Source organism: Ovis aries, chromosome X (assembly GCF_016772045.2).
Source record: "Ovis aries strain OAR_USU_Benz2616 breed Rambouillet chromosome X, ARS-UI_Ramb_v3.0, whole genome shotgun sequence".
Classification (NCBI taxonomy): domain Eukaryota; kingdom Metazoa; phylum Chordata; class Mammalia; order Artiodactyla; family Bovidae; genus Ovis; species Ovis aries.
In genome coordinates this window covers 129,227,135-129,240,051 of record NC_056080.1, presented here as the reverse complement: position 1 = coordinate 129,240,051, position 12,917 = coordinate 129,227,135, and the positions used below count along the sequence as shown (strand labels likewise).

Sequence of the window (12,917 nt, the reverse complement as noted above, 5' to 3'; positions counted from 1 at the left end):
TTCTGAAAGAGATGGGAATACCAGAGACCCTGACCTGCCTGTTGAGAAACCTGTATGCAGGTGAGGAAGCAACAATTAGAACTGGACATGGAACAACAGACTGGTTCCAAATAGGAAAAGGAGTACATCAAGTCTGTATATTGTCACCCTGCTTATTTAACTTATATGCAGGTTATATCATGAGAAACGCTGGACTGGAAGGAAGCACAAGCTGGAATCAAGATTGCCAGGAGAAATATCAATAACCTCAGATATGCAGATAACACCACCCTGTGGCAGAAAGTGAGGAACTAAAGAGCCTCTTGATGAAAATGAAAGAGGAGAGTGAAAAAGTTGGCTTAAAGCTCAACATTCAGAAAACTAAGATCATGGCATCCAGTCCCATCACTTCATGGCAAATAGATGGGAAAACAGTGGAAACAGTGTCAGACTTTATTTTGGGGGGGCTCCAAAATCATTGCAGATGGTGATTGCAGCCTTGAAATTAAAAGATGCTTACTCCTTGGAAGGAAAGTTATGAGCAACCTAGACAGCATGTTAAAAAGCAGAGACATTACTTTGTCAACAAAGGTCCGTCTAGTCAAGGCTATGGTTTTTCCAGTAGTCATGTATGAATGTGAGAGTTGAAATATAAAGAAAGCTGAGCCCTGAAAAATTGATGTTTTTGAATTGTGGTGTTGGAGAAGACTCTTGAGAGTCCCTTGGACTGCAAGGAGATCCAAATAGTCCATCCTAAAGGAGATCAGTCCTGGGTGCTCATTGGAAGGACTGATGTTGAAGCTGAAACTCCAATACTTTGGCCACCTGATGCAAAGAGCTGACTCATTTGAAAAGACCCTGATGCTGGGAAAGATTGAGGGCAGGAGGAGAAGGGGACGACAGAGGATGAGATGGTTGGATGGCATCACTGACTCAATGGACATGGCTTTGGGTAGACTCCGGCAGTTGGTGATGGACAGGGAGGCCTGGCGTGCTGCAGTTCATGGGGTCGCAAAGAGTCGGACACAACTGAGCGAGTGAACTGAACTGAACCAATATCAGTTTTAGCCAGCTTGATTACACATGGTGAGATGCTTTTCCTTGTCAAGCAGTATGGTTGATGGAATGAATACCTATATGAATATCATGGCACACGTAAAGAAAAATAAAGGAATAAACAAAATATATGCTATATAAGATGGCTTCCCTGGTGGCTCAGAGGTTAAAGCGTCTGCCCGCAATGTGGGAGACCTGGGTTCAATCCCTGGGTCAAAAAGATCCCCTGGAGAAGGAAATGGCAACCCACTCCATTCTCTTGCCTGGAGAATCCCATGGGCGGAAGAGCGACTTCAATTCAATTCAATGCTATATAAGATATAAATACAAATATACATATGAATACATAAAGGTATTCAGATATATATCATATAATTATATAAAGTAATACACATATGTGTTAGTCCCTCAGTCCTTTCCAACTCTTTGGAACCCCATGGACTATAGCCCGCCAGGCTCTTCTGTCCATGGGGATTCTCCAGGCAAGAATACTTGAGTGGGTTGCCATTTCCTTTTCCAGTACATATATACTATATAAAAAGTAAGTTATGAGTATATAAAAGGAGATATATATATATATTTACACACAATATAAGTAATGCATATTAATATTAATTATTTTCTCTACATAAACTAATTTATATCTTCTTTTATACTTTTCTATATTTGCATATATTTTTCTAGTAGAAATATGTAACTTCCCATTGAGAGAAAAAGTGACAATAGTGTAAGATTAAACCACCTTCTTGTGCCATCTTACTACCCCTGCCTGCCCAGGAAGAAGCTGATAACTATGTCGGCCCAGTGTCAGTCAGGATTGAGGTCTTCTTCCCCCAATCACCTGATAGTTTCTCCTTCCCTCTTGAATGAGTGAGTGTGTTAGTCGCTCAGTCGTGTCTGACTCTTTGCGACCCCATGGACTGTAGCCCAACAGGCTCCTCTGTTCATGGAACTTCTCAAGCAAGAATACTGGAGTGGGTTGCCAATCCCTTCTCCAAAGGATCTTCCCGACCCAGGGATCGAACTGGGATCTCCTGCATTGCCAAAGCATAGTGACTCAGATGGTAAAGAGTCTGCCTGCAATGCAGATGTGGCTTCCATTCCTGGGTAGGGAGGATCCCCTGGAGAAGGGAGTGGCAACCCACTCCAGTATTCTTGCCTGGAGAATTTCATGGACAGAGGAGCCTGGCGGGCCCCAATCCTTGAGGTCGCAAAGAGTCGGATTCGGATTCACTCACTCAAGGAGAGGGAAGGAGAAACTATTGGGTGATGAGGGGAGAAGACCTCAATCCTGCCAGACACTACTGGCACAGCATAGCTGTTTTCTACTCGCAGTTCTGGCTAAGGCCACGAGATGGCGCGCTTACCTCTAGTTTCTAAACTTAAAAAAGGGGGTATTATCTTGGCTGCTGCTGCTAAGTCGCTTCAGTCGTGTCCGACTCTGTGCGACACCATAGACGGCAGCCCACCAGGCTTCCCCGTCCCTGGGATTCTCCAGGCAAGAACACTGGAGTGGGTTGCCATTTCCTTCTCCAATGCATGAAAGTGAAAAGTGAAAGTGAAGTCGCTCAGTCGTGTCCGACTCTAGCGACTCCATGGACTGCAGCCTACCAGGCCCCTCCGTCCATGGTATTTTCCAGGCAAAAGTACTGGAGTGGGGTGCCATTGCCTTCTCCATTATCTTGGCAAAGAGGTGTAAAGAAAAAGTTCATTTTTTACACACAGATCATGAATCAGTGAATTCAGTAGAATCTCACTCTGAAACGTGGATATTTATAGTAAAGGGTAGAAGGATATTCAATCAGATTCTTGATTACTACGCACCGAGTGTGTGCGTGCTCAGTCGCTTCAGTCCTGTCCTATTCTGTGTGACCCCATGGACTGTAGCCCGCCAGGCTCCTCTGTCCATGGGATTCTCCAGGCAAGAATACTGGAGTGGGTTGTCATACCCTCCTCCAGGGGCTCTTCCCCACCCAGGGATCAAACGTGTGTCTCCTGCATTGCAGGCAGATTCTTTAACCGCTGAGTTTCTCGGATGGACTGCATACCACAAGCCAAAATCCCTATTTCCATGCCAGTCTCTTCCAAATTCTAGACACATATCTAACTGCCTACTGGACATTTCCACCTGGAAAAAGATAATAGTGTGGAAACTCACCCAAATGCACAAACCAACAAGGATAGCATACTTAGCAAATCCAAATAAATTATTATTTAAGCCCCAGAAAGCTACAATCTAAATTGGAGGCAGACTGGGGAGAATACAGAATTTGATTGAGATAAATCTGAGAACACATGGTCTACCTCTTATTTATCTGTATAATCTTCCTCATTTGTAAAAATAATTGAGTTTGTATTTCTGAATGGGAAAGGGAGCAGTCTCTGGGCATTTTCAAGAACCCTGAACCTGATCCCTCTATGCTTCCTCACCAGAGGGGCTCCCACTCCTAGGCATTGTGGGCATCCTGCTTAGCACACAGCTCTCTCCAGGGTCCTGGACCCTCAATGCTTTGTGCTCTGGAGTTGGCAGGCTGGTAGCTTCTTGGACATGTGACAGGGATACCAGCCTTCTGTGTGAGCAGGGAAGTGGTGAGAGGCCCAGAAAACCAGACTCTGGATGCTGCTGACCCTCCACCATCAACACCCCCAAAACGTCTTCACACCAACCCACTGCCTGACTGCCCTGACCCCTGGAACTGCAGTGCATAGGGGTGTTCACACAGGAGTGACACCTCTGTTCTCCTGAGCTGTAAGACCACAGGCCTTTAAAGCTCCCTTTACCTGGGGGCATCTGTACCTCTGGGCCTGGGCTGACGCAAACATCAGAAGCGCCGCACCAGCACACACAGACCTAAAGTCACCACAGAACCACCCAAACAGGCCAGGGCACATCTGAGGCCCTTCCGGGAATCTGAGCAAGGTGAGTGGGAGAGGGATGTGTGAGGTCTTGTCTGAGGTCTAACTCCATTTCGGGATGGGGGCGGGTACTTCACTGGACTCTGACAGAAGGGGCAGGCCCTTCTGCTTCAGCCCTAAGTTACCTGGTTAGGCCCAGGCCAGACACCTGTTTGCTCAAGTATCCCAACCAGTGTTTCCAGTTGGGAATCCTTGGGCTTTATCTCCTCCCCTATAGAAGGTTCTCCAAAAGAGGGAGGGAGAAGGAAGGAGAGGCAAAGTGCTCTGACCTGCAATGGGGACAGTCGTCTTCCAGGTATGCATGTCTAGGACAGTCTGGGCCTCAGCCTAGAAGAGTCTGGTGCCTGCTGCGGGCTGGAGCAGAGAAACCAATGTCAGACCACCCTGGAGAGGGATGTGCCTTGGGGGAGCCCCTCCACATCCTGCCCAGGGGCTAGATTCAACCTGTCCTATAGAGTTGCTAGACCCTCGTCTCACTCCAGCCAGAATCCAGCCCAATCAGCATGATCAGGCTACCATAATCTTGAGGAATGGTCTGAAGACATGAAGATCCTCCAAATGGCATCACACAGTGAAAAAATTAAAAGCAAAATCAAGGGCACAGGACTGGCTTACCACTTTGAGATCTGATTACCAAAGAACTTTGAACTTATTTTTGATGTACTTTACTCATATTGTAAGGAAGCAGTGCAAGGCATTCCATAATGTCAGTCATAGAAAATACATCTTGCTGTTTTGTCACCTCTCTTAGGTTTTTATTTATTTATACCATATTTATTCTGTATATGGTCTTGCTTTGCTACAAAAAAATCTAAACTTTTTGTTTATTTTTGTCTGTGCCATGCCACATGTGGGATCTTAGTTCTCCAACCAGGGATCAAATCCATGCCCCCTGCACTGGAAGCATGGAGGCTTAATTACTGGGCCACCAGGGAAGCCCCCTCACCCCCCAAATTAAATTTTATGTAGTAAAATTGGTGGAGTTATTTTTAATTCCTTATTTAAAAATATGGTTGGACAAGGCTTTTACCTCTTTAGTTTTCTTATAATCATCTGTACTTCTATTTATGTCATAATTTATCCTTACTAAAACTAGGAATATATTGTATATAGCTAGCAGTCACTTTCTTATGTGCTTATAAACAGAAAAGCAGATTTAGTGGGTCTGGGGTACAGCCCAGGTCTCTGCTTATTTTATAGGAGAAACACTGACACCTGAAATATTTAAATTTTACTGTGGAATTTGGGGAAACAATACTTCTCCCAGATCCCTTTGGAACTGCAAATTACACTTTCTAGAGATGTGAACACACTGAAGCTTACGTAGTTCATGAGACAGACTGGGTTCATGATTGGGTTACAATTCTGAGAAATTATTAACCACTGTCCGTGTTTCTAGAGTGAATACAATCAATAAAACAAAATTTTAGGTTTTTACAAACAAGTTTAACACAGAAATCATAATATCTGATACAGACATATATAGTAATTTAATGACTTACAATGTACTTCTGCGTGTTTCTTGTTGGTGTAGGGTGGGGCAGATGGGTAATATCCTAGCTTGAGCTTAAGTCATAATTTCCTCTAACTTATACCTACTGAGCAAGTTAGAGGAATTGGTAAGGCAAGCCTGCCAGAAGCCTCTGGGAGAGAACTCATCCTAAGACAAGTATCGGGCAATTACAACCATAGTTATCCTTGGAAATGATTTGAGAGAGGAGGGTTCCAATTCTAGGCACATAGCATTGTGTCTGGCTCACAAATTTTTCTCCAAGCCCAGGTGAACTCATGATTGTGTCCAATGGAGAAAAGGGAGGCTTTCAGGAGAAAAATAAATAAGGACTATTTTGCTAAGAATTCTATAAGATTTAGAGATTTTAAGCAGCACTGGGATGGTATCCACCTGGATAGGTGTAATATTAAAGCTAGAGAAGGGGCATCCTTCATATATCTTAAGAGACGGGGTTCAGCTTTGGTCCTGAAGGGACTCCAGAGCAATCAACAAAGCTTTGCACCTGGAGAACTCTGGTACCTCAGCTGTGACGGGGGCCACTGAAGGAGCAGGACCCAGGAGAAGGGGCAGCTATAGCCAGTCGACATGGCAGTATCCAGGGAAGAGAATAGCAGGACAGGAGGAGTATGTAGCATTTATCTGGCATCACACAGGATTTGTGAGTTCAAACAAGACCTTTGGGTACTATCCCCAGTATCTGAAGGGAATCTATAGGGGATGGGTCCAGCCTGTGCCAGTAGGGGAAAAAATATAGCTCACATGACCTTCACCTCACTTGGTTCCACTGAGGCCCCGTAATAAATAAATCATAAATAATAAATCATCTTATTCCTATTTAAGTAGGAAAACATTTGTTTACATTTCTAAGAGATTCAGGAAAAAAACGTGGGATTTACTTTTCTTTTTTAAAGTTCTGCAAAGTATTTATTAAGTGCCACATTTTCTTTATAAGCTGATTGACAAATTTTTTCATTGCTTTACAATTTTTCCCATTGTATTGTCTTTTTTTGGTAACACGTGTAAAATGTGTTCATCTTGAGAAAATGAGAAATTCAGATGAAGCGAAAATGAAAAACAAAACAAATCACCTGTTATCCTACCACACAGATAATCACTGTTAAATCTCTGCAGTATATACTGAGTTTTTTCTTTGCATATTAATATACAAATATACACTTTTTACAAAAATGGGATACTACATATACTTTTTGAAAACTGCTTTTCTCCACTCCACAATATATGTTGTGCATCTTTCCATGCAAATGGAGAAGACATGATTGAAAGAGGACGTCTTGCAGATGGGGGTGAGACGCAATTGTATGCCAGTTACGAGAGAAATACCTCATAGCCACACAAAAAGTCCAGATTAGGAAGACGTTGTAAGGTATGTAAGAAAAAGCCAAGTTCAAGTGATAATACATCCGGCGAAACAAAATTCAAAGCGGAACACATTAAATAGGATAAGGACGGTTCCGCCTGGCCTTCCAATGCATGATCATCAGTTTGTTCCGTACTCGCTTCATCTCTTCCATCTCCTCTGCTACCTTTATCATCTCCTCGTTGCTTAAATTCCTGCCGTGTATGTCCCCTCGAAACTGCGGGCGGGAGCGGGCCAGCCGTTCCTTAAAGCTCCCCTCTTCTAGTTTGTGCTTGCCCACTCCGCAAGGAGGCTGCTCCATGGGGGGCCGCGCCTCAAAAAGGTCCTTCCTCGACAGGCGCTCCTGGGGAGGGCGCTCCTCGGACTCGAGCATCTCGGGAAGAAGCTCAGGAAGGAGTTCGTCGGGAAAGAACTCCTCCTCCGAGGACACCTCCTCCGAAGACTGCTCCTCCGGAGACGACTTTTCGGGAGACGGCTCCACAGAAGGCCGCTCTTCACCCGCCTTGGGCGAGCTCTGTGGCTGCTCCTCGGGCTCTTTGCCGGCTTTTTCCATGTTCAGGATGGTCTTTTTCTAAGCACGGTGATGCAGAGGAGACGAGAAAGGCAGAGGCGAGTCAGAGTCCGCGCCGCCGGGACTGAGACCCCGCCCCCGAGTTCCAGTACCTGCCTCTTCCCCGGCCCGGGCCCGAGTCCTGCAGCCTCCGCTGACCGAGGGGCCCTGCGGCCCCGGGGCCCCGCCGCGTCCGGTTCCCCTCCCACCCCCCGCCACCTTGTCGCCCCCTCCTTCCGAAAGCCCACCATTTTCCCGGCAGGCCTTGCCACACAGGCCTCTCCCGCAGGGACCCGGGCGGAGCGGGCCGCCGGTGCCGTGGCCCCGGCTCCCTCCGGCAGCCTCCCTCGCACCCCGTCCCGGCCCGCTGGCCGCCCCTTCCCCTACCTGGACCTCTCCCGGCGGCTGGTTCCGAGGCGGCCTCTCCTCCAGGTGCGCCGCTGTGACCTGCGGAGCGGCAGACAGACGCCGAGACAGGGTAGGGGGCGGGGAGGAGGGAAAAACTGACTCACGCCCCTTTTCTGGGCACGGGCCGCCGCCCCCCGTTTTCCCCTGCCCCCGCCCCGCTCCAGCTCAAAGCTTCGTGCTCCCCCCACCCCACCCCTACCCAGTAACGCTCGTCATTTCTTTTCAGGCGGGAAGTGAAAGCGAAGGTCTGCTTAGAAACTAGTTCTCAATGCCCGTGTTGTCTTCCCGGGCGGGGGGATCCACTCACCTCCCCAGCCCACTCCCTAGACCACCATTTTTTACACCGAAATGGGGGCGCGGGGGCGGGGTTTTGCAGGGAGAACGCCTGGACTCAGTGCCATCCCAGTCCCAGAGGTTACTGGGCAGCACCAACACTCACACCGATTTAAGAGGGCGAAGGGGACTTACTTTCTTCTGCTTTTCCCCTCGTCCAAAGGGCGATAGGCAGATGGTGTTTGGACAGGCAAAAAGGACCAGGACGAGAAGGACTTGGGTAGACACGGGCTCTGGTCACGTGAGGGCCGCGCGTCACCGCCGAGCTCAGATCCCCAGTTACCACTTTGACCGGCGGCCGTGCTGCCGCAACCAGCCGGTATTTCTTGACCCCTGACACACTAGACATCGTCACTCACCTCTCTTGTTTACGTGTGCCTTTTCTTGGTTACCAGAGACGGTCAGCATCCAGTCTTGAGGGTTATTGCCTCTTCCTCTCTGCCTTCCCTTGGTAACACCTCTCTCCCTCATTCTCCTGTCATCAGCTACCAAGGCCCATTATTTCCCTTACAGTTCAGATCCTGCACTGAAACTGAACTGTTTCTCTTTAATGAGCCACTATCATATGCCACCTCTTCCAGTTTTAATCCACATCCATAACTCAATCATGTCCGTTTAGGTTCTATCAAAATGATTCTCAAGTCTTATCATTTTCATGGACAATAAGCTTTCACTTTTCCGTGACTTCAGGATTTTTGAGTCTCTAGACCTAAATCACAAACAGAAGCGCCAGTCTAAATTAGTAATCATTCAGTTCTAGAACTCTAGAATAAAGTAAAGTTTGTAAAGAACATGAATCTAAAAAGACTGAGTACTTTGATTTTCATAAATCAGAATGCACATTCATGCATCTAAGTACAAATAGTTTGAAAACATTGATTATCTGAAATGGGAGCAGCATTGGCTGCTGCTGCTAAGTCACTTCAGTTGTGTCCAACTCTTTGTGCGACCCCATAGACGGCAGCCCACCAGGCTCCCCCGTCCCTGGGATTCTCCAGGCAAGAACACTGGAGTGGGTTGTCATTTCCTTCTTCAATACATGAAAGTGAAAAGTGAAAGTGAAGTCGCTCAGTTGTGTCCGACTCTCCGTGACCCCATGGACTGTAGCCTACCAGGCTCCTCTGTCCATGGGATTTTCCAGGCAAGAGTACTGGAGTGGGGTGCCATTGCCTTCTGGAGAACAGGGCATTATTAATGGGCTTCCCTTGTAGCTCAGTCGGTAAAGAATCTACCTGCAATGCAGGAGATATGGGTTCGATCCCTGCGTTGGGAAGATCCCCTGGAGAAGGAAATGGCAACCCACTCCAGTATCCTTGCCTGGAAAATCTTATGGACAGAGGAGCGTGGTGGGCTGCAGTCCATGGGGTTGCAAAGAGTCCGGCACGACTGAGCAACTTAACACTATGGCATTACTATATATATATATGTATGTATTTGCATATTGTATATATGTACTCTACGTATATATACAATTCAGTAATTATAATAGAAGTAAGAAAGAATTTGCTGGAACTCAATCTTTGGATTGGAACAGCAATCTGTTCCAGCAGTCTCTGGAACAGCAACCTCCTGGTGTTGCTGGTTGAGGCAGTTTACATTAATTCATTAAATCAGCAAATATTTGCATCCTGGGACTGCTACACCCAAAAAGATTCAGCACAGAGGACATTCATATTAAACTATGCAATAATTCTGTGGACTGTACACAGAGTACCAGGATTAAACTCATGCTAACACAGTTATTACAAGCATGTGTTTTTGGATCTAATGGTGTTTTATGATCTTCAACTTCATACCTGCGTCTCATACCAACCTAGATGCCACTTTATCATGCAGATGCCCTTTTTTCCAGAGAGCAGACTATACCTCTCCTCACTGTATTTTACACTTTCAGGATAGGTTACCGTTAGACCTGTGAGGATCCTAGGTGGTCTAGTAAGTTTCCAAACAGAAGTTTATATGTGGAATTTCCCATTTTAAGAGCTTTTAGTCACTTTTCTTGAACATCTAATTTACTTTGTGTTGAGAAGCATCAAAACAGCTAGACATTATATCCTTTCCATAACTGTTTTACTTTTCTTTTGTTTTACGTCTTTAAAAAAATATGGCAACCCAACTGATTCTTTTTTTTTAATTTTTGAAAATTTATTTATTTTTCTATTATTTTTGACTGCACTGGGTCTTCGTTATTTCGAGTGGGGGCTACTCTCTAGCTGTGGTATGAGGGCTTCTTATTGTGGTGACTTCTCTTGCTGCAGAACATGGGTTCTAAAGCACATGAGCTTAGTCACTCCATGGCATGTGGAATCTTTCCAGACCAGGGATTGAACCTGTGTCCTGTGCATTGGCAGGCAAATTCTTAACCACTGGACCACCAGGGAAGTCCCAATATGTGTCTTTTAAACCAAGTTTCAATATACCTTCTTTATTCTTTTTTTGCCAGGTCACACAGCTTTCAGGATCTTAGTTCCTGGACCAGGGATCCAACCCACAGACCAGGGATCTTCCCTCTACAGTGGAAACCTAGATTTTTAACCACTGGACCACCAGAGAATTCCCTTCATCCATTTCACCAAGGGTTGGCTTCATCATTAGTATGGTTTCTTTCCAAGAGGAATCCCATTTATTTATTCTTTTATCTTTTTTTCCCTTACATCCTGTGATGGAGAACTCACTACCTTAAAAGACACCCCACTGAAATTTCAGACAGTTCTAATCATTCAGTGTCCCCCCCCTCCTCCCCCCCCCCCCACTTTGAGCTGAAATCTGCCTTCCTGTAATTTACACACATTGGTCCTGGTTCTCCCTTCTGGAGTGTTACTAAAGAATTGTGTGCGTGTGTGCTAAGTTGTTTCAGTCATGTCCAACTCTTTGCAACCCCATGAACTGTAGCCCACAAGGCTTCTCTGTCCACAGGATTTCCCAGGCAAGAATACTGGAGTGGGTTGCCGTGCCCTCCTCCAGAGGGTCTTCCCCACCCAGGAATCTAACCCGAGTCTCTTACATCTCCTGTACTTGCAGGTGGGTTCTTTACCACTAGCGCCACCTGAGAAGCCCACAAAGACATATGAAATAACAAACATGCCTTTTACCCCCGACAGCCTGACTCTGGCAAAGTTAACATTCTGCTTCCTTCCCCTGCCCCGCTGTGAGACACTGTGCGATATTCTCGACTTTTCTGTGACTCTACTTCCTCATCTGCAAAACTGGAGACGATTAGTACCTACCTCACAGGACTGGTAAGAGGAATCAATGAGTCAGTATATGTAAAGGACCTGGAGTAGTGCCCAGCATATAGAAAGCATTCTATAAGTATTAACTGTAATAATAGTAACTAATGATAGTATGATAATACTACTAATACTACTAATTATCATCCTTTTTTATTAACATTAATTGAACATGCGTGCCAGGCATTGCACTAAGCACTGTCACATATGCTGTCTCATTTAATCTTTAAACAATTACCTTCTCATTGTTTTTTTTGGTTCAGTTTAATTTCCCAAGTTATTTTGGCTCATTCTAATGTGATAGATTTGTTCAAAGTCACTCGCCATCCTACATGCCTCTGAATTCATAAATGTCTGAAAATACTGAATATTCTTCCTGGTGTAGCATGGAGAGATTTGGCCACATCCTTCATTCTAAAATAGCTGAGTTATATCTACAGGTGCATCCTAAGATCGTAGTAGATTTCGTAGATGCCATATCACACAGTTGAATCCACTTTAAGTTGCAGTCAGCTGAGAACCCCTCAATCCCTGTTAATGCACTTCTGTAAATCAGTTTAGATTTTTTAAAAGAGATTATTTATTTACCTAGTTTTCACTGAGCTGGGTCTTCATTGTTGCATGTCGGCTTTTTCTAGTTGCAGTGATTGTGGGCCATTCTTCGTTGCAGTGTGCAGGCTTCTCATTGCGGTGGCTTCTCTTGTTGTCGAGTGGAAGCTCTCGGCATGTGGGCTTCAGTAGTTGTGGTGCACAGGCTTAGTTGCTCTGTGGCATGTGGAATCTTCCCGGACCAGGCATCAAACCCATGTCCCCTGCATTGGCAGGCAGATTCCCTATCCACTGTGCCAAAAGGGAAGTCCATCAGTTTAGTTTTAACCCAAGTGCAGAAGCTTGTATTTTTCTGGGTTAAATGTTGTCTGTAAGATTCACTTCCTCATTCTTTGAATCCAGATTCAGTACATTAGCTACAAAATATTAGTTTATAGCACACTATTAGTACAAAATGGGATGATAACTTCAGCAAGCTCAGGAAGGATCTAAGGGAGATCCTCAGCAAAGAGCTCTGACTCCTAATGAAAAAAATAAATTCCTTTTCCCTTTGGGTGTGGCAGCCAGGAGTATACCTTGCCAGGCCAACCCCGCTTCTTTCCTTTCGTAGGGTGGATTTACCTTCTGCTGCTGTGAATCAGACAATAAAGAATCCACCTGCAATGTGGGAGACCTGGGTTCAATCCCTGGGTCGGGAAGATCCCCTGGAGAAGGGAATGGCAACCCACTCTAGTATTCTTGCCTGGAGAGCTGATAGAAGCTAATGGTTGCCTCTGAAATCTCCCAAACCAATATAAATTAACCCTTAATGAGAACTTGGTAAACACAGAAGGCAGACAGGGAGGTATGAGGAATTAGAACCAGAAAGAAGGAATGAAGACAATGTCTTTGTATTGGCTCTAAGTTTCTTCCTGACAGTAGATAATTTGGGGTTCCTTTGAGAGGATAAAGTGAAGAGGGTTCTGCCATGGTGACAACCATTTGGTACAAAGGAATGTGATCTGC

The 12,917-nt window shown here is 45.5% G+C and overlaps 2 protein-coding genes across 2 annotated transcripts in view; one reads left to right on the top strand and one right to left on the bottom strand.

Moving 5' to 3' along the window:
* Nucleotides 1-6,049: 6,049 nt before the first annotated feature.
* The window catches only part of LOC121818353 (uncharacterized), a 37,712-nt gene continuing 30,844 nt past the window's right edge, over nucleotides 6,050-12,917 (top strand). Inside the window, exons 1-2 of the mRNA XM_060408000.1 lie at nucleotides 6,050-6,055; nucleotides 7,108-7,870. Of these exons, the coding sequence (XP_060263983.1) occupies nucleotides 6,050-6,055; nucleotides 7,108-7,870 (769 nt within the window). The remainder of the gene's footprint in view (nucleotides 6,056-7,107; nucleotides 7,871-12,917) is intronic.
* Nucleotides 6,361-8,368, bottom strand: TCEAL1 (transcription elongation factor A like 1). The gene is made up of 3 exons (XM_015105120.4): nucleotides 8,269-8,368; nucleotides 7,780-7,839; nucleotides 6,361-7,413 (listed from the first exon to the last, which is right to left on the bottom strand). The coding sequence occupies exon 3, from the start codon at nucleotides 7,393-7,395 to the stop codon at nucleotides 6,916-6,918; it is 480 nt and encodes a 159-aa protein (XP_014960606.1). The 5' UTR covers nucleotides 7,396-7,413; nucleotides 7,780-7,839; nucleotides 8,269-8,368; the 3' UTR covers nucleotides 6,361-6,915.